Below are 21,528 nucleotides of genomic sequence, written 5' to 3' on the forward strand. Positions count from 1 at the left end.
TGCTTCAAGGTTCCCAGATTGTCACAGCCACAGCCCTGTTAAATTGGTATCAATATTTAAAATCAAGAGGCCTCTTCCTCCAACACAGTCTGCATTTCCAGGTTTATCACAAACAGTAAAAAATTCATGTGTGTACATTTGGCTCAAGGTGCACATATGAAAGCAGATTCACTCATGCATCAGCCAGACAGCTGACACCCATCCTGACATTTATCTCCATGGATGACAAAAGATGAATCACTCACAGCTATACAGCTGGGGAGTTTGCCCTTGGTCAAGCCAGTAAATTACATAAATCAGCCACTGTGCATCCTCAAATTCAGAGACAAGCATCTTGAGAGAGCTGGAGAGCAAGAGGGGCAGGGGCAATCTCTTCGACATGAAACAGGAATAAACACAACCACATCCTAGTGACACCTAAATAAGATCCCCCAAAGCAGAGCCCAAGAAATCTGCTGTATTCTGGGAAGTTCTAGCATATTTGTAATTGTTTCAAATGATTTGTTCAACAATTAGTTGCCACTGCTAATTAAGCTCAAAGAAAAGGAGGTTTCTTCATTTATTTGGGTTGAAGAATTCAAAATTAGATACAATTCTTTACCAGAAAGGCCAGACAAAGGCCACTGGTTTGGCACAGGGGTGGCTGGGGAGAAGTGTGCCACACAGGAGCTGAGGCAGATGAACTCCTGAGCTTTTCTGGCCTTCAGCTCTAGCAGCCAGGCAGAGGCTGTAGCTGACAGCAGTTGACTGAGGAGCCAGTTTGCAAGTTTGCAGGCCTACCATGTTAGGCATGCCCAGTTCAGAGAGGGTTTTGGAGTTTTGTCTTTTTTTTTTTTGTTTTATTGAAAACCATTTTTCACGCATAATCGTACTTTTCACCTAAAAGCAGCAGTATTTAGCCCAGCAGTCACAAAGGCTACATGGGAAGCAAGTGCTACAAGAAAGACAATCCAGAAGCTCAGGGCCAGCTTCAGATCTGGGAAACTGCATTGACCAGGCTTCCCAGGTAACCTCAGGCAGGCCAGCCTGTGGGTGCCTTTGATTCTCCACTTAACAGCCAGGATGAATGAGGACAGGAAGCACAGCACAGTGATCAGGACCAGGCAAAGGGCATTTCCAGGGAGTAAAGTTACAGGAGAGTTGGCCCCAAACATTTTCACCCATTCCAGCAAAGGTTTTGGTATCTTTAGGACACATTACAAACCCACCAGTTCTGGCTCTAATTACCTAGAAAATGGTGCTAAAGACTAGAGTCCCTCCTGCAAAGCACAGATCCTGACCAAAAAAAAGGACACTGAAAGTTTGCATTTTTGTTACTCAAAAAAAAAAAAAAAAAAATAGCAGCAAGAAGCCAGGGTGGGCTCATAAAGGCACTGTGTTCCAACACAGCTGTACATGCTGCTCAAAACTGCTGCAGGCTGAGATGGTTGTGCTGTTTTAGACTGGATGGCACTCAAAGCCTTCCTTTTATTTCAAAAACAGATCTGACTCCAAATAACTTACTGTGACACCTGCCACTGAGTCTCACACTTGTTAAGGACTACTACAGTGGCCAAGGACAAAGCAGCACAAATACCTGCTGACCTGGCTCAACATGAGCAGGGCAGGTTGTGAAGCAGGAAGGTATCAAAGCTAACCAGAGGATCCCTGTGCCATGCAGAGACAGGAAAGCACTTTTTGTAACAGCAGTGCTACCTACTTCCCATCCTGCCTGCCTAGTGCTAAAGGAAGGAGGCAACAGGAAACTTTTCCCCAGGAGATATTTGTAACAAAAGAAGTAGAAGATAGACAGCTTTGTAGTGCCCATCAACAGCTATGACCAACAACCTCTTACTAATATTCACCAATAAACTTTTACTTCCAAAGGCTTTGAGAAAAGTAAGGATTAAAAACCCTCCCCCATTTGTTTGAGTGCAGGTATTCTATCCCCATTAAAAAATCCAAACCCTGACCTGCAATCACAACAATGACCAGGGGAAAGCTGCTAAGCACCCTGACTGTCCCACAGGACCTGTAAAGCTGCTGCTATACTACTCCTTCAAAAGATTCTTAAGGATCCTTGTTAAACTCAGCCATGAAACCATAAAGTGAGGATGGAGACAGCTATCCTGCACAAAGTCAGCCCAAAGCACATGACCTGTTTTGTGCTGGTCTGTTTGCAGAGGCCATGTAATTCTCCAGAAGTGTTTTTGTTTCCAAAACAAATGCTACACACTTTACTTTGACTTGGGAACGTAGGAAAAAATCCCTCCCAATGCAAATAGCCAAATAGTGCTGGCGAGGCTCACAAATGCACGCGTGTGAGTGGGAAAGGAAATGAAGAGCCTTTCCAGCTTTCCAAAGGGTTATTGCAAACAGCAGGGAGGGAGAAGGGATTTCACACATTAGGAAAAACACCATGATGGTGCTTGTCCTTAAAGCAGACACGACACAGAAGGCCCGGGGTTGCACTGTCTGTTTAGCACTTCTCTAACACCAGATGTTGGATGGAACCCCCTGTCGCAGGGTGCACATCGCAGCACCGCCATGGCTGCAGGTCACTGTGCAGAGTGCTGTACGAACCACTGCTGAACCACCTTCCTATTTTTCTGGCCTGAACAACTTTGCTGTGCATCATCCAGAACCTACAGCAAAGCCAAGGACATCCCTGCATTCCAGTCCCCAGAGAGTCAGAGATATCACATATACCAGCTGCTTCCTCAGCCGCCCTGCAGTGGGAAATCTGCAGGTCACAGATGAAGAGGCAGACATGCTGCATCCCAGTCACAGCGTAAGGAAACAGCACGACCACACTGAAAAATTACTCTTCCAGTGTTCTCCCAGCAAAGTTAAAAAATCTCATCTTTCACACGCTTACGCCTCTGCTGGGTTTTTGCAGAGCTTCCCTGTGTGAGCTGTACTGGCAGGGACGCAGCTCCAGAGGAGTCAGGAAGGTTATCCTGCCTCTAGCAGAGGGGAGGGGTGGGGGGAGACAGAGATGAAGCCGGCTGAATTCCCACAGGCTTTGCATTATGAAAGCCATGAGCAGCAATCAGCCAGCCTACCCCAGTTCTCTTTAACCCCCTCCTTGCTGCTAAACAAGAATCTGAACAGACCTCTGAAGAGCAAACACATACTGGTGTACAGCATACCCAACACAGCATACGCATACTCAACCTCAAGGCTAAACAGGCAAGAATCTAAAAAACCAGTCAATTACTTTCTTTCAGTATTTTCCAAGAGGTGCAAGTTTCCTCTGTACTTCCATTAATGGGTGCTGCAACCAGACCTGCTGCTCACAAGCCTACAGCTTAAAGGGGAAAAAAAAAAAGTGTTACAATCCAATCCTGCACATGCCCAGGACTTGTTACTTCAAGAAATGCCATCATTGTTCTCCAGCCAGGCAGCCGGGCGATGAACAGGCATCACTATTGTCCACTGGCTGCCTGGGGGCTTTTAGTAACAGCACTGAAGTATGAACTCTTGAACGGGTATCAAAGCTTTTGCAAAAAGACAGATCAGGCCCATATATATCCTCTATTATTTACTGATAATTGTAGAATCCTAGAATGGTTTGGATTGGAAAGGATCTCAAAAAGGATCATCTCATTCCATCCCTCTGCCTTGGGCAGGGACACCTTGCACTGGGCCAGGTTGCTCCAAGCTCCATCCAGCCTGGCCTTGGACAGCCCCAGGGATGAGGCAGCCTCAGCTCCTCTGGGCAGCCTGTGCCAGGCCCTTGCCACCCTGACAGGGAAGAATCAATAGTAGATGCTGTGAGAAGAGATGGCACAAAATACATCTTCCCCTGGGATTCCCAGAAAAAAGAGTGGTGTCCAACAGAAATGTCAAATAAATCTGTTCCCTTCACTCCCTGCCTCAGCGGGTACAAGAGCATGTCACAAATGTCCTTGCACACCCGGGGGGACATCTGCTGCCAACACAGCCCTGGTTATCTGCCTCTGCAGAGGGTCCCCCTGCACAGCAACTGCCTCGAGGACCACGCACGCTCTGACGAGCACAACGGCAAGGGCTCCGGGGCAAAGAGGACTGGGCTGTAACCCAACACATTAGTAAGGCTTTGAAACTCCTTGGATAGGGAAACAAAGTACTCCATGGCTTGGCAGACTGGATTAGAGCACCCTGGAGAGCTTGAGACAGACTGGAGCTTGTTTGAGGTGCCCTTTCAGCTCAGACTGTGCACTAGTTCACTTGAAGCTCAGTTTTTCTGCAGGAATAAAAGCAGTGGAAAAAATGGAGGACTCTGCCACCCCCACACCAGGACACCAACAGCTGAAGTGAATCCCAGCTATCCTAACCATCCTCATGGCAGAGGAAATCCCCATGGACCAGGCAAACACTTGCTCAGCCTCTCCTGGTCTTTTTCTAGAATCAAACAGAAGAACAGTGGCAGAGACTGATGCCAGCTGAAGAGGCTGAGGCTCTGAAGGGAGACCAAGCACCCTCCAAGAGCTCAGTCACACCAACACCTCCTTTCAGGCAGGAAGGGAGAAAGCTAGCATTAGTTGGTAACTAACCCTAATTGCTTGACTTCACATCTTGACATCAATCCAGCCAGCCTGAGCATGCCCATTTTCTAAACACAGTCCTGCACAAGGCTGACAACAAAGCATGCTGATCAAAGTTTTGGCTAACAAATGTGCTGGAAAATACTGGTGTGCTGATTTTCCATGAATGAGGCCACTAGTATGAGATTTTCCATGCATGAAGCTACTACTGTGTGAAAAGCCTGGGGCAACAGGACTGCCTGAGAGCAAGGGAGCATCACTCTACTCTGCCACTCCAGCCTTACTTACTTGGTTCCTATTTTATGAAGAATGATTCAGCTGAACTTGCTCCTTGACATGAGAAAAAGGGAGGAACACAAGTGTGGGAAAGCAAGAGGATGTAACACAAGCATCTGGTATGGGGGAGACACCCAAGGGAGATGGTAAGGCTCAGTTAATATGCAAGGAAGCACTATAAAAGCAAAATAAAACAGGAGTAGAAACAAATCTTGGTAGACACACACCCGAGGCATGGCACAGCTGAGAACAGGAGCTCTAAGCATCCCCCTTCAATCCCAGGATTTATCCATAAAGCAAGGCTGCCCCTCTCACCTCTCACTCCAACCAGAGCGAGTCCAGCATGGGAAGATACAGGGGTTTCCCTTTGCAACTTTGCAAGGGGTCTGGAATAAAAATTCAGCTGGCTTCATTCCCCATTAGCAGTTAATTTCCTCAATCATTTGCACAGAGGGAGAAAGAGAAATGCTCATGATCCAAGAGATGAAAGCATATGAAAATAAGCCTCATAAAACCTATACTGCCCTAAGGGAAAACTGCCCCACAGCTTTCATTGGGGAATTATCAAAGGCCCCAGACTAGTGGGGGGTTGTTTTTATTTTATAAGACAGATGCTTTAGAGAAGTAAGTCCTCAAATAGTTGAGATTCCATTCTGCTGAACCTCCAATGAGACTAGAAAAAGAAACAGCTGATCCCACTTAGTCCAGCCCAGGGATCCAGCTTAGGCACATCAAGGCAGAGGACTGGAGTAAGGCACAGAGCTGTACAGGCACTGCTAAACTTCTTTCCAATAAGATGCCATTGCCCCAAAGAAAGGCAGCTGCACGTGTGGTAGCATGGCCACGGGAAAGCACAGCACACAGTGAAAGAATCTCATTCATTTCTGTTACAAAGAGAGGCTGGGGTAGAAGGCATTGACTCATTTGGCCTGAGAACAAGAAAGAACTGCTCCTGAGAGACTAGTTTAAAGCAAGGATGTTTAGTGCACATTTTGCTTTGAGTCTGGGAGAGTGAGTATGAAACTTCCCACACTCAGAGCTCTGTTTCTTATCAAAATAGGTTTAACATAAGGCTCAGGAGAAAGAGCTGTTCAGAAAGGGGGCTAAGTCCCAAAATGGCAGAGCTCTCTCACTCACAGCTAAGCCTCAGAGGTGACTGCAGCCCTGGATAAGGCAGTCTGCAGGAAGCAGTCAGGTCCCAGCACAGGATCCAATGGTAGTGAGGCCATGGCTCACAGCCTGGACAGCCAGACTCGCTGGGCTGTGAAACCCCTGTGGGTGCCCTCGCTGCTGCCAACGCGTACTGCCCGAGATGGACACCCTCAGTGCTGTGGGTTCTCACTGCATGTGACTCTGACTTCCAGAGGGGAGGCAGATGCTCAGAGGTGTTTCACATGACTTACAAGTGTGCAGTAATTAGCATCTTATTTACTAGAGCTGATGAAAACACTTCAACACTGAACAGATCATTTTTCGCCAACAACAAACTTCCCCCTCTGGACACATACAAACACCTTTCCACATTCATCCCTATAGAGCAATTCATCTCAGTTCCACTAGCAAGTAAAACCAAGATACTCCAAAACCTCACCTTGCCTCGTTACCACATGGACTCAAGGAGTGGATACGTGTAAAACAGTAGACAGACACTAACAATGAATAATTAAAATGAAGTTAATAACAACAAGGGATCTAAGATCTGAAGAGAAATTATTTACTTGGAACAGCTATTGCCACATTTAATCTTTCACAATAAAAGCATATGAATAGGAAATGAGTAAAACTAGCTCTCAGGCACAGAGTATTGCCCCTGGCTGGCTCATCATGTTCACAGAAAAGTATGTCATGTGCTACTACACCCAGACGTTTTGCTGTGGTGCAAAGGGCTGGATCTCTCCGTCTGGGAGAACAGCACTCTCTGGAGCACATTTAGGGAAGAGCAGGAGAAAGATGGGAAGCTTTGAATTCACTAGGAAGAGCACAACTATTCAAGGGCTTAAATGACTACTGAAAAAAACCCATCACCAGCTCCCCCAAAGGTCCTGATTACTTGCTTTACTGGCATTCTTACTCATCCTGTACAAGAAAAATGTCCAAGAGTTTTAGCTAAATAATTGTTTGCAGTTGGTGCTGAGCTGAAGACTGTAAATTCTGCTTCCTGAGGAATAAAAGCCCATGGGATTGCTATGAAATGAAATTGCTCCCTAGAGGCATGCAAGTACTGCAGCACTTGCTCTGGATCATCCAAAGATTCCAAAAACTCAGAGCCCGTGCCTGTCTCACCAGTGTCCACATATGACCTCAAGTAACTAGTGCTGGTCGTAATAGCAAAGGGATTCAGCCAACTCATGCAGAAAGAGCATCTTTTGCAAGAAAAAATCTTTGGATGCAAAGTAGCTCCTGGGAGGGACCAGGCTGGAGAGGAAGGTCAGCTTAGAAATTACAGTAACATATCAAGATGCTGGAAATAGGCATCAGGTTTTTCCACCATCTCTATCCTCCCACAAAGACTGCCACCTTGGCTCCTCCTGCACACTGAAGATAGAAGAGAAGCCACGGACAGATGTCTTCCTGCTGGAGTCCCTCTACTCCAATGTCAGCATGTAGCAGAGTAAATTATTTCTAAAAGAAAAGGTCTGAAGCTTTTCACACCATTTAATAGTCAGTCCATGTGAACTGCTCTACTGTCGGCTCTGGGAGGAAGGCATCCATCATGAACAGGCTAGAGTTTATCTGGCTTGCTTTGCTCAGGGCAAGTATGTGTTCTCAGGGTCAGAGCTGTCCTGCAGTGCCTCTTCCTGCTGGGTCTTGTACTGAGGTCCAAACCCTCGCAGTCCCAACGCAGCCTGGGGGTCGGCAAGCACAGCACCTCCTGAGCTCTGTGGGAGCAGGGCCTGCTTGCTTCAAAGGCAAATTGTACCCGGTGTTTATACCAGCCTACAAGGCATGAAAAGGCCTAGGAGGTCAAATATCCACCACTGTAATTTCAGGCAGGATCAAACAGAAAAGCAACAGCTGGGCTGAGTGAGCAAGTCTACATTTAATTACAAATGGTTTCGGTAATAAGCAAAAGCAAGAACAAAGCCCGTGAAAAACCTCTCTTTTTCTTCCTGGCTCCTGTTCAGGCTGTGTAGAAACAGCTGCCTAGAAGAGAATCTCAAATTAGATCTACCAACTACATTTTTTCCATTTTCAGGACTGCCACAGCACCACTGTTCCCCGGGCAATGCCACCGTGCTTTGACAAGCACCAAGGACGGACGGGCAGATCGCGGCTGCTCCCGCTGCAGGGCTGGGTCTGTGCAGGGCTCTCCCAGCCTGGAGCTCAACCCCTGCTGAGTCTCACAAGTACATGCACAGAGTCATTTTGCAGTAAGCTGCTTGGAGGATTTAATTTGCTTTAACATCCTCTGAATATGAAATGCTGCTGTAAAACGGGATTGCCAGCACAGAGATGATGGACCCTACCTTCCTGCCTGGCCTGGGAAGAGGGCAAAAAACATCTCTTGGAGTACCAGGAATCCCCACTGATCCCTCCATCAGGTCAATTCATTTCATTTACAGCCAGGATCTACTCTTGCTTTCCCCAAAAAGTCCTGGAGCAGTGGTTAAGGATAGGAAATGAGTCCAAAAACACAGACAAGAAGGCTTAGCTGGGTGGGTGGAGGGTTTTTTTTAGATGCTGGGAGCCTTCCACCCATTTATTGGGGCAGCAAGTAAGGAGAAATCAGTGGGTCCCCTCACCACATCTGATACCTCTCATAGCATCAGCAAGAGCCTTCCAGAACCCAAGAGCACAACAGAAACAACTGGAATAGAGTATCCCAACCCCAAACCTCTCCAACAAACCCATACCCGCTGGTGAGAGAACACTGCCTAGCTGTGTGTCACAGGGGGACACGATGGGAATAATGTGAGGGCTGGGAAACCATCACATCCCTGGGAACCAACAGCTTCTGACCTTCCTAGCAAAGCCTGCTGAGAGAACTGGGTGGGTTGTTTTGTACTCCTGGCTTTAATTACAGCCAAGTGTTTAAGTTATTCTCCTCCAACCACCCCCATGTCCCTCATGAGCGCAAATCTTGCTTTTTATAGCATATCCGGTATGGATGTTAAACACATTCAGGAAATGCACTTTCAGCCCCAAACATCCCCTCCCCTGGACCAGACAGTTTGCAAGGGTTTGTAACACAGAGACGTGGAGCCGGATGTTTGGTTTTGTGACCGTTGCTTTTCTGGGTTACTTCTGTCTGTTTAGAGAAGGGAAATTCAATAAATGCAGGGTAGGCTGGCTGCATTCAGAAATAATACATGCTGCTTGCAAGGTGAAGAAAGAAAAGCCAGATGGAGAGGCCACTATTAGCTGCTTGAATTCCCTGCACACAGGGCAAGGTTTTGTTTTTTTTTTAATAGCTGACAAAGTTCCTGGGGGCTGACAATGGCTCACAGCACAGTGGGTGTCCACAGGCACAGCTAAGATCCCAAAATCCTGTTTTTCATTGCCTTGTGGCAATAGACTGGGGCTCTCCCATAATGCATAAGGGAAAAATGTACCCGCTCCCCCAAAACTTCTATTTTAAGTAAATAAAAAGTGCAAAGAGCTGTCAGACTATGCCAGGCTCTGTCAGTCCCCAGGCACTGCTCTGGCATGTCACCAAGGCTTGTGACTCTTTGCTCCAGAGCAGCAGGGTCTGGATAGCTTGGCTCAAGTCTAAAACCTGACCTTTGTAATTTGCTTAACATATGGGGCTTGCCTCTGGCTTTAAGGAATACCACAAGCCTGCTAGTAATTTTCTCACCTGAAAATACCCTGGCTAGCTTCCCACTTGGAAGCATCTTCCTAAGCCCAAAGGCAAGCATGTTTGCTGGCAGTCTCAGGGATCAGTCTCAGATACTAGTCCAAGACTCAGATCAGAGGGCCCATGCTGGCCAGATGGCCCCAGAGAACCTTCTGCTAAAGCCTCCAGAGAGCTGGGCTGTTCCACACACTGATCCAAACACCACTGCTGTTCCTCTGCCATAGGATCCTGCACAAGGCTGGGATGCACTGCAGGAGGCTGTGAAAGGGAAGGTATTTGGGGCTCTGCTGCATTGGAGCTTGGTGCTCTGAAGAAAGGCAAGACATACAAGCCTAGGATATTTTTCCCCATCCTTCTCCACAGCCAGGTCACCTCATGTTCTGGCCAAGCAACTGCCAGTAGGACATCACACATCAGCAAGCTGAACAATGACCTAATTAAGCTGCTTCCAAAATAATCTCACTGAAGGAAAGTTAAAGTCCTTGAACTCATTATTTCTTATATTGATTTTTAGTCAACTTTTTTCCATATCTGATGTGAATTCTTCAGATATCTGCAACATGAACTCAAACCGAGCTGTGGCTATTACTCCTGTGCAATCCAAGCTCCAACAAAAGCAACCATGCCCCTTGGCAATGACCAGGCTGCAGAGGCCCCCTGGCTACCCAGCTTCTCCCCTGAGCCTGTAAGGCACAGGAGGAAACATGGATCTCTGCTGAACTGGAAGGTGAACAGCTTTCCCAGTGGGCTGCCAAACCTGCCTGCACTCAGAGCAGCAGACTGGAAGGCAGGTTTGAAGACATGGGACCACCAGCAGCATGCACAGTGTGGAGCTGCCCCAGCTTCAGCTGCCACTGGAACAAACTTTGGCTACCAAAACTGCACAAAGAATGCCAGCCCAACCCAAGGCAGGTTTTCCAGCACAAAACCCTGTACACAACACTTAGGTTACAATCAATGAGCTCTGCAGGGACAAACCCTTGTGCAGTGTGAACAAGAGCATGAAGACTATGCTCATCTATGCCTTCATTCACTCAGAGAACAGCAGCTGTCAAGGGTCATGCACACACACACACTATGCTTTCACTACCCTGAGCTAAGTACAAGCTATGCAACACTTAGCTGGAAAAATGAGTGACAATCCAGCTGCAGCAACTGAATAACAGCATCTCAGGAAAAGGCAGCCTTAACTCACACTCTAAGCAGATGGGCAGGACAATGTATTTATTTGATGGGTATTGTTTCTGTGTGATCAAATCACACGCAGCTTATGTCTTTCAAATATAAATGCAAACAACTGACTTAAATAAAAATCCTCACTGGAACATAGAAGCATCTCCTCTCTTCCTAAGAAGCTGGTGATCTCCCAAGCTCATCAGGAACCAGACTGGCATCTCAGATACACAGGGGACCCGACCTTCTTGTATCTTTGACAAGCATTATGATAATCTCAGAATTAGGTATTAGAGCTTGAACAGAAAAGTGACAAATCCACATCAAAATGATATTAGAGAACATCAAAGAGGCAAAACCATGTCTCATTTAAATGCTCACCCAAAGTCTCTAAGAAGCCACAGCCCAGCCTGACATGGCTTTTTATAGGCCTGAGAAGCACCTGTCAAAGGAACTGCAGGCAATCTCAGGAATGTTCCTTGGCTACCTGCAGTTTCATCAGGCTGCCTGAGACAGTTAAATCACTATTTCCTTACTAGGATGAATGATTTATGAGGATTAAAAAATTTGAGCCTGAACCTATGAAGTGAGTCACTGGAACTCACGGGTTGCCTCCCCCGCTTCCCTCCAGCCCAAATCATCACACCTTCCAGGCCTAGTCCTGCTCCCACTAAAGTACTGCAGAAAACAAACACCCACTAAATACTGCAGAGCCTGCACTATTGGCTCCAGTGCCATCTTTCTCACTAAGGGCCCATATCCAGGCAGGAAAATCCCATACTCACCCCGAGACTGTCGGCAAGGAAGCTGGAGCTGCTGACTGCAGTTTCTCTTGCTGCTTCAGAAAAGATTTAGCTTCTTTTGAGTTTGAATCTACTTCTTTAGTCACCCTGTTAGAGGAAAAGAGAAAAACCAGAGGGTAAGGAAGAGCTGTACTCAACAGTAAAATCAAAGATCCATGAAGGAAACACAGAGAACAGGTACAAGAGTCTCCACATCCCCTGCACAGAGATCACCTTCATCAGCTGCAAGCTGAAGAACACACATCTTGTTAAGATTTCATTCCAGTGACAAACCCTCTACATTCATGGCAGAAAAAAGAAAAAGAGAAGCTAATTAGAGCTGGGGGAGGAGGGGGTGTTTTTTCTTTCTAACAAACTGGAATGCTTATTCATTCAAACAGGCCTGTCTCACTAGCAGCTACTAAATGCTCTCCTCGGGTCACTGGGGGCAATTTCAGGCTCTTAATTGGGCTCTTGATTTTCTCATTTGTTGGTCAGTGAGGCAAGCTCTTCTGCCACCCATGTCTCACAGCCCACGGCACACAGGTTTGGCAACATCTGCGACCCAAAGCAGAGCATGGAAACTGGCTCTGGGGATGGGCAGCGGGAGAGAAAGCTCTGACAAGGCAGAATGTAGAAATTTACTCTCATTTTCTAGTTAATTTTTGTTTGAGGCCCCAAGGGTGCAAAATATTGAACTTCAAAAAATTATAAATCAATATGGCATCTGCAGCAGGGAATGAATTATAAACATGAGAAAGAATCTCTAGAAAACCACTCAATAATTAATTGTTAGAAAATCCCAGCTACTTTAGCCCCCTCATTCACCATGACCTGCCTCCAGCAACACGCTTTTCACGCTCTCAGTAGCTCTTAATGAGGTTGCCCTGATTTGCCAAGCTAACAATTTTGTTCCCATGGAGCACAAGCCTGTGAGCCTCTCCAGGGCTCTGCAGCTCTATGGGCACAGAGGCAGTCTGACCCACAGCTCACTTGGTACAGAAGAAACAATCCTCCATCTCATCCTCCTGCATCCTGGGCCTCTGGTTGTATCTGCTCCAGCAAGGATGTGCAAGCTCATCCCTGGTCTACACCATATGCTGATGAGAGGCTGAAAGCCTGGCTGGCCATGGGATCTCCCCTGGCTACAAATCAGGCTAATCACTGTTTGCTTCCTACCCACCAACCTGACCCCACAACTTCCATGAAAGAACTGGCTAATAGTCATGGAGAAACCCCAGGAGCTGCAGCCCCAGACAGGTTTCTGCTGGGCTGGCATCAAGGAAAGTGACACAGAGTTATCTGTTAACCCTGGAGGCACTGATGTCCTGAAATCTCACTTGCACACAACTAGTGCATCCACGTCTCCATCCTGACAGTGAATCAGCATCTGAAACTTCCTTCCTCCTTCTCCACAGACTGCAAATGCAGTGGAAAAGGCACAAGAATAAATGCCTGTGCTGTACAACTGCTCAGCCTTGTTCTGCCAGTGCAGGAGGAGATTAACCCCATCTCCCCCTGCATTGTCACATGCCTTTCAAACCACAGCAGTCATGTGGATACAGACAATCCCACACCAGGAATACTTAGAAATGTTTGCTGATCAGATTGGTAAGGCAAGGGGTAGGAAAAGGAGAAAAGCACTTCAGGAAAAAAAATAAAACCTTGCTACAGCATCATCACAGTTCACCCCAAATACACCACCCAGTCACGGCCCCTGGCAGCAGTGGTCATGTCATGTAGCAGTCATACACCAAAGGTTGCCCTACATCCATGGATTTCATTAGACAGGATAAACTTGGTGTCTTCATGCAGCAAGAAGACAGAATTCCCCCAACCATGAGGCTGAGTTCAGATCAATGTGATCACACACTCTATTTATTTTCAAATGCAGCATCTAAACACCAGCTCTGACCCCTGCCAAGCTGAGAAGCAGCACCCTCTCTCGTGCACTCTGCAGTGCTGGCTCCCGGCAGGGTGCCTCTCCTCTTGCCAACCCCTGCACTGCTGTGCCATCAAGGGTGCACTCCGGGCATGCAGGGAGCACCTGAGCCACAGAGAGAAACATGAGGCAACCTCGAGTGTGCAGGAATCCAAGAGCTGCAGCACAACAGGGAGCAAGTCTTCAAAGCCAGTGGCAGAGCTGAGATCTCAGCACTGGGCCCTTGGCCTTAACCTCCTGTGTATCTTCAGCCCTCTCCAGCCTGGAGACAGAACTAACACTGATGTCTCCCCTACCAGCTGAGGAAAAGAAAGGAACAAGGCTAAAATGAAAAACAGCTCTAGGGATCTGCACTCTGACAGAGCTAGCACACTCTTGGTTGGACCAGCAGTACAAGCCACAGCTCTTGGAACAGGAGATGCCCAATCCCAGAAAGGGTGAGAGAGCAGAAGGCACACGATGCACAGGCAGAGTCTGGCCCAGGCCTTCAATGACAGACACTTCAGCTATCCAGGGGCACAAGACAGGTTGCTACCAAGGGTTCAATTGTGCCTCAATTCTCACACCCTCCTCCACCTCGGAGTACCAGTAACAATGGCTGGGCACAAAATACAACACTTAGTTCCATTTTCTTTGCTCCCCTTGGCCTGCCAGCAGCTGCTCTAACATATATTTTTGGAGTTGTCTGCTGCAGAAATTCAGCTGCAAAGCTGCATGCAACCTGTTCCACCAGGACTGCCCAGCTGGGGACAGAGGAATGTGACCGAAATATAATTAAAAGTGACCTTTCAAGGCAATTCCATCACAAGACCCACTTACTGCCTCATAAACTGAAAAAAAAGCTGCTCTGAGGCAGGCTGCTGCTGGGCTGATGCCAGCAGCAACTCCTGCACCACTCCAACAGGAATGACGGAAGAATATTAAGGAGCTTTACAAGGTATTAATTCAGGTTATGCACATTTCAACCTTTCCCAGATCCCAGACCAGGAAAGAAAAAGAAATACTCTGGTCTGCATTATTATGGGAGACAATAATTCTCTCCATGTAGAAACCAAAACAATTCTTGCTCTTCATGGGGAGAAATGGGAGTCATTAATTCAGCTGGAAGAAATCACAGTCATTACTAAGAAAAATTACAAGACCTTTCACTTTTAAATACTTTTTAAATAACTATTTGCCTGACTGTTTACTGGGATGCTATTCACACATTGTAATCCAGGACTAAACATGAAAATAAGTATATTGTCAGCAATAAAACAAGTAGCTAGTGTCTCGCCCACTTGCAGCCCCTGTAATTCACACACAAAGCCACTCACTCTCATCACTTTGCCACAGAGATTTCATTACAGTGCTATGCTATTAAATTGCATAATAAGACTTCCAAAACACAGAACAGTTATTAACTTTTTGGACCATGCCAGAGCCTGGTAGCACAGATGATGCTACTGTACAAGGTGTTGTGCAAGTGTAAAATAGAAATGTCTTCCATATTTAGAAGTTATTATAAGGAAAACATGCTAGAAACTGGATCACTAAGTGCCCTGAATACTTACAGATGTCCTTCTTAAGACCCTTCATCTCTGAACCAAGCTCCAAGCGGTAGCCAAACATTTAGGCATAGCCATACCCACCCAGCCTGCTGGTTTGGTGCCCAGTGATGGGTATGTTATTCCAACTTTCACTGAAGAACTTATCACCCTTCTTTTCACAGTTACCAACTGAAATGCTGCAACTTAAGGGCATGGAAAAGGCCCCAGGTTATGTATGCTGGGCACAAACCACATGAAGACAACACCTGCTGTCAAGGCTGTCCCAAAGGGGTTCCACAGAGCACTTACAGTTCTGAAATGTGGCAGATTAGTTTAAGAGCGAGTGGTTGATCTGCTCCCAGCAGTGCCCTTAGCTACATAAACTGCTACAAAGAAGGAAGAATACATGCTGGAATGAGCATTATGCTGACAGCTCCAGCTAATCTGCAGAAGGGATTAAACCCAAATTTAAACCCAAATTATTAGTTCAGTGGCAGAGTGAGTCTAACACACAGCTTGTCTTCTGCACCCTGGTCTTACACCCTGGTAGAGCTACCAGGGAGGAGGGCCCCAATCCATCACACCATGGCACAACACCCACAGCCCAGGACTTGCCCCAGGGTGGTGCCTCCACTCCAGCACAGCTGAATCCAGTCCTGCTGGCCAGAAACAGAACTTGTGTAAGGGATGCCAAGGCTGCAGTGTGTCAGCAAAGTGCCCAGCTCGGCAGTGAGCTGCAAGGTGCCCTGCAAGCCCCTGGAGAAGTGTACCAGCAGAGCTTCATCCTTGCACAGAGGGGAAATGGAGGGAGAATAAGGGCAAGCTGGGAAAGATAAACAGGCATATCAAGAAGGCTTGCAGGCTAATTATCTGTAGTCTGCTGTGTAATAGCAACCTTATGCATCCCAAGTGCCAAAAACCCTCCAATTTAACCCCAGGTGGCTCAACACAGCTACACTCTCCTAACCAAAACACCTGGTGCACATCAGGCTGAGAAAGCACATGTTGGTATTTGGGTATAAGGGGACTTAGAGCAGAAAAGGCAGTTAAAATCTTTACTCACAGCAGCACAAAGTTACCCTCTCCCCAGCCTTCCTGCTGAGAAAGGGAGAACAAGAGTGGAAGCTGTGGAAAATGTCAGCTCTTTAGTACTCAGGACACTCTTCTCACATGGGAAACCTGCCCCAGTTTAGACCTGACACAGTTATAAAACTTTCCACACTATCTTAATGTTAGCTCTGGGGAATCACAGACCAAGGGGGACAAAAATGAGGCTAATTACCCTTTTTCATTATTCCCCATCTGTGTTTAGTTTCAATAAATAGTCCTTCAGCCTTCTGGAATGTTCACTTAAGGAGAAAGTAATACTCATCTACAGAGGTTTGTTAAAAAAAATAATCACTTTTGAGCTGAAAAATAATTTTTCTGAATATTTTTTTGGTGGACTTTTGTGCTTGAACTGCAAGGTCCCACTGACAGATACACTGCATGAGAGGCAAATCCTACAGCCTGCAAGGTCCTGAAAATGCTGGAGTGCAAAGGTTCAGCACTTTGCAGGAGGGAATTAGGTCCTCACACAAGTGAACCTCCAGACCACATCTGCCTGCACACTGCATATGTATGTATTCTATGTTGAATTACCTGGTGTAGAACAGAGAGAGCTAAAATTAGTATGTCCCCATCAGTTTTCTAATTTCAAAGTAAAACATTAGTTTTCCCCCTTTCAGAAAAAAAAGAGCATTCCTCTTCAAACCAGGTGGGAGAAGCTGTTCCCTGGGAAACTCAGCCTATTCCCCTGAAGCAACACAGACAAGACCAAGCTGGAATAACTGATAATTTTGTAGGCTGACTAGATCAGCAGAAGAAGCTGGCTGGTTTCTAGACAGAAGCTGTTGGCTGGTTTCTAAAAAGAATCAAATGTGACAAGAGCTCTCCTGCAGTCAGGCAAGGGCCAAGCTGTGTGCCTGGTGCTGCTCCTCACAGCAGGTGTGTGCTGCTATCCAAGCAGTCAGCCCAGGCTGCACCTCAAACCAACTCACCTGAAAACAAGCAAAGGTGAATGGTATTTTAACATCAATAATGCATAACCTTGTAAGCCTTGAAGGAAACAACCAATTTTCCATGATCTCCTGTATGACAAAGACTCCATGACAGATGCAAAGAAAACATCAGTGGATGGACAGTGCTGCCTCCTGAAATGCTGACCAAGCTGTCAGGCCCTTTTTGGACTTCTGCTTGCAGCTTCTGCAAGAGGCTCGCAGCACTCCAGTTATCAAGCTCCCACTGGGGCTTGCAATAGGTAGAGCATGCCAAACATGGCTCCTTGGAGAAGCTGACCTGCAGCCAGGGCACGAGCCTTCCTCTTGTTGACTGGAGCTGTATTCAGCCCAGCTTTAAGTACCTCCAAGTACCAGGACTCTTCTTGCTTCACTGGATAAGTATTCCCTCAGCCAGCTCCATTGCACTGCCTCAAAGTCCCACCATGCATTAGCATGTCAATCTTTGAGCCATCCCTGTGTTTTAATTTGTACCTCTCAAAAGGATTAAATCAAGATTATGGAACACACCTCTGAGCTGAGTAATCCAGGTGAACAGATGAGCTGCTGCATGTGTGAGTGTAACAGTCCCCCATTAATCATGACCTGCAAATACACTGAAAGCCAGACAGATCCCTGCAACCCTCCAAAGCAGCACAGTGCTCATGTCATGGATGCCTCTCCTGCTGAAGGATAGGAGTACCACAGGTATTAAGAGCCAGGGGTTCCAAATTCACTTAGAGCTATGAACACTGGACACAAAGGTTACACAGATCATAACAGGAGCCAGCACACACTACAAAGCAGAGGCATCCCCATGGGGGAAAGGCCAGACTAAGCTTGGCTCAGTTTGTAGTGTGTTAATGAGATTGTATGGCAGCAAACAGCTCTGCCTCCCCTTCAGGCTAACACAGAATCCCTCTTGCTTCACCATCTCTTAGTTACAGAAAAAAAAATGATGCATCTTGCAAGCTGCACTTTCCAGCAGGGGAAACCCCAGGCCCAATGCCTGCAAAGCAGGCTCTGCCAGCATCTCACCAGAGATCAAAAGCCCTTTTCTGAGCCTGGAGCTGTCAGGAATGAGCAGCAGCTTGGAAACAAGGGAAACGGGCCAAGCAGCAAAATGCTGGGAGTGGATCTGAGGCCCCTGAGATGAAGGCATGAACAGAGGGACCAAAGAGCCCTTTACTAATAGCAGAAGAGCTCCTGTGAGACCTGAATAGGTCAGTAAGCACCTTCTGTTTTCAGATTTTTAAAAGCCAGGAAACTACCTGAGAACCAGATAAAGATACAGTATCATCTTCTGGGAAAGGGTGTGATTTTTACTGAAGTATTTCCACACTGACTTACACAGAACACAAGCAGAACACACACGGAAGAACCTGTGTTGCATGAGACAATGCAGTTTGCCATCCAGCTCCCAAAGCCAATCCAGCATCCAGACACCCCAGGCTTGAAAGACCCAGAAATGGCCAAGTTAATCTGGAGGTTAATCCATCATTCTGGAGATGCTTTGAGACTCCTCCTACCTCTGGAGATCCCAGCTGAGCCTTCTTTTTTATCACACTGATCACCAGCAAAACCACACAAATGAAACCAGCACACATAAATTATTTCCTTGAAAGCAGCAAGCCACATTAGAAGCCAAAGACGACTTTCAGGTGGGCATCTGCTCAATCACCTTGGGAGTTTCAAAAGCATGTTGAGATTAAGGAAGACAACAGGGGTCAGCATGTTGGTGAGTGCAGAGCCATTAAGTAACACTTTGCAAGTCATAGCCCCTCTGAGCAGAAGCCTCATCTGCACATCTACTAATGAGAAAATCCTGATTAGACACTGTTCATTAGCCCATTCCCCTTTTCCAAGCACATTAAGCAAACCATAACAGGATTTATTTTAGAAGCAAGTGCTCTGGCTTAGAGTCCTGGCTGGGTTTGATGTTTATGAAGTTACAATTTCTGCAGCTGCCTCTGAGAAAGGCAAATGGCTCACAAGTGAACCAGCACACAGCACAGCCCCTGCTCACACTTTCTGACCTCATCCCTGGGCCATCATTGTGCCAATCAGCATTGTACAATGTTAGTATTCCCCAGGGAAATCCTGAAGCATCAGGGAATGGATGCACACAGAGGAAAGGTTATCAAAACCAGCCCCTGAGACCCTGTCATTCTTGAAAGGTAACGTATTTTCACTTAATGGCTTCAAAAAAAAAAATCAATCATTGTTTTTTAAATTGGAAAAAGCCAATATAAACTGTGGATAGCTGAGGCATGCTTTGACCTCTAAGAAAAACAACAGCATAAGGGCAGAAACAGGCTGCTGCCTACCCTCCATTATGCCAAGATCAGCAGTTTGGTGCTTGGTGGCAGAAAAGCAACCACTCACTTTTTAGTCTGCCACCTCTAAACAGTGGTCACATTCATGTTCCAGGTAATTCTGGTCAGTTTGATTTGTCTTATGGTCCCACAGCATCATCCCCATCCTTATAGTGTTCAGATTAAATTTCTGGGAAAATCTTAAAAAGCAAAGGTTTTCACACCATGCAAGCTTCCTTCAGAAAGGGGTATGTCACCAGAAAGTGGCTAGAACACATTTCTCTAGAACACCTTAGCCAAAGAGGACCGAGGAGAAAACCCCACTGACATCTGGCACCACCAGCAACACAAAACAGAAGTCCTTCAGGAGTGGCTTTTCAAAGGGCCACTGAAATTCATTTGTCTTACTTTTTCTAACAATTCCTTACTACTGCAATCAAAGCCATTGCAAAAAGCACATAAAAATATGAGTGGTTTCCTTCTCTGCTCCTGTTAGCTCAGTTCATTGTCTTCCATATCTGGCCTGACAACACCCAACCACCTCATCTGGTGGAAGCTGTGTAGCATTTGCTCTCCCCCTGGAAAAAAGGCAGGGCTTTCCAAACATCAGGCTTCAAGACAGACATTCAGGTAATGCTCACCTGCCTTCTCACTCACAGGTATAAGCAATACAGCAAAAGCTTTTTCAAAAGAGCACACGTGGAAGACATCAACCTTGATCAGATGTGCACCACACCACCTACAACATCAAGAGATGCTCACCCAAACTCTTGATCTTCCTCCTGATTTTAAAAGCTACTGTGCTACACTCAGCATTGCTCAAAACCCCATGAGCACAAAACAAATGACCAAGGTTCACACCCAGCAAGAAGTGTGAGCATGCTGCCAACCCCTTGTACTGATCATCCACTGAGATCCCTGAAAAGCATGACAAGGTAAGGAGAGGGTTAATGGTGTCACATGCTCTCACTGCTTGTTAGCCTGACAGGTCTGACTGGGCCATGCTGAGAGCACAGAGCAAGAACACAGATGGAGACAATTACATGTTTTAAAAATGACCCTCTGTGCCAGCTCTAAATCTTGAGACTTATGGGTGTCAATTCCCTGCTCTTTTTACCCATTCCCCTTAAATACATCGTCAGCGTCAGAATTTTCCGTCCACTCTTCTTGCTTTCCAGGAAAAAGCAGAAGCAGCTGCTGTTTCTCAGACAGCAACCTTAACTGTCTTCAAAGCAACAAAATAAGTGACAGACTGCAAAAATCCTTGACTAACACACCCTTTGTTTGCAACTTTGTCTCACATGTAAGGAACAGAGTGGACATCCTAGTCTGGAGCCTGGAATCTGGAACTTGGAATCTGCAGCATATGAATGAAGCAGGGTGCTGAACACAGGCCTCCCATTCCTGAATTAGCACCCAAATCATTACTCTTTGAACTTGGTTTTACCTTCTACAAGCCAAATTAAGGTAGAGAAGATGTCTCAAAGTAAAATCTGTTTTTGACAGCAGTCAATAACCAGACAGTGCTCCTCCCTGACAGGCTGTCACACTGACACCATGGGGCTGGACCAGCTCCTTGTATGTGAGCTCCCCTCTGCTGCAGTCCCAGCTGGACACAAAGTTCACTTTCATGGAAAGAGCACAGAAGAACCATTTTGATGCACTGAGCACAACAGAGATTTAAAGAAAGCCAAGGACCATATCCTTTTGGAGTGCCAAAGAGAAAACAAGCAATTACGAATCACAACAGTTCTTCCCTGGCACTGGGGATGCAACTCCCTATTAATGCAAACACACGTCCTGCACTGTGAGGCAAGTTCATAAACCAGAGGCTTCAAGGGAGTTTCAGTCTCTTCTACCAGGGAGAAATGTCTTGAACTTCCATTTAGATGCTGAATTGCCTTTGCAAATTGCTCTTGCTGCCCACAATTCCAGCCATTTGGGTGACAGTCACCTGCTGCTCTTAATCTATTTAACACGAGGAAGACATGAAAAGCAGACAAAAAAAGTCCCAAGTGGAGAGCACTGCAATCAGTATAAGATTGTTTCTGGTTCCAGGATTCAACAGCTTTAGTTTTACAAGGCAAAATTATATCATGCATTTTCTTAAATTAGAAGCCACTAAGCTAAAATCTTCATTTGGTAATTGTTAATTCTTAACACTCCAAA

General features: G+C 46.4%; 1 protein-coding gene across 1 annotated transcript in view; it reads right to left on the reverse strand.

Moving 5' to 3' along the window:
• Positions 1–21,528, reverse strand: part of CFDP1 (craniofacial development protein 1) — a 60,331-nt gene that overhangs the window by 33,477 nt on the left and 5,326 nt on the right. The window contains exon 5 of the mRNA XM_084215015.1: positions 11,541–11,645. Within this exon, the coding sequence (XP_084071141.1) occupies positions 11,541–11,645 (105 nt within the window). The remainder of the gene's footprint in view (positions 1–11,540; positions 11,646–21,528) is intronic.

The sequence above is a fragment of the Fringilla coelebs genome, assembly GCF_963513975.1.
Source record: "Fringilla coelebs genome assembly, chromosome: 14".
In the NCBI taxonomy this organism is placed as follows: Eukaryota; Metazoa; Chordata; class Aves; order Passeriformes; family Fringillidae; genus Fringilla; species Fringilla coelebs.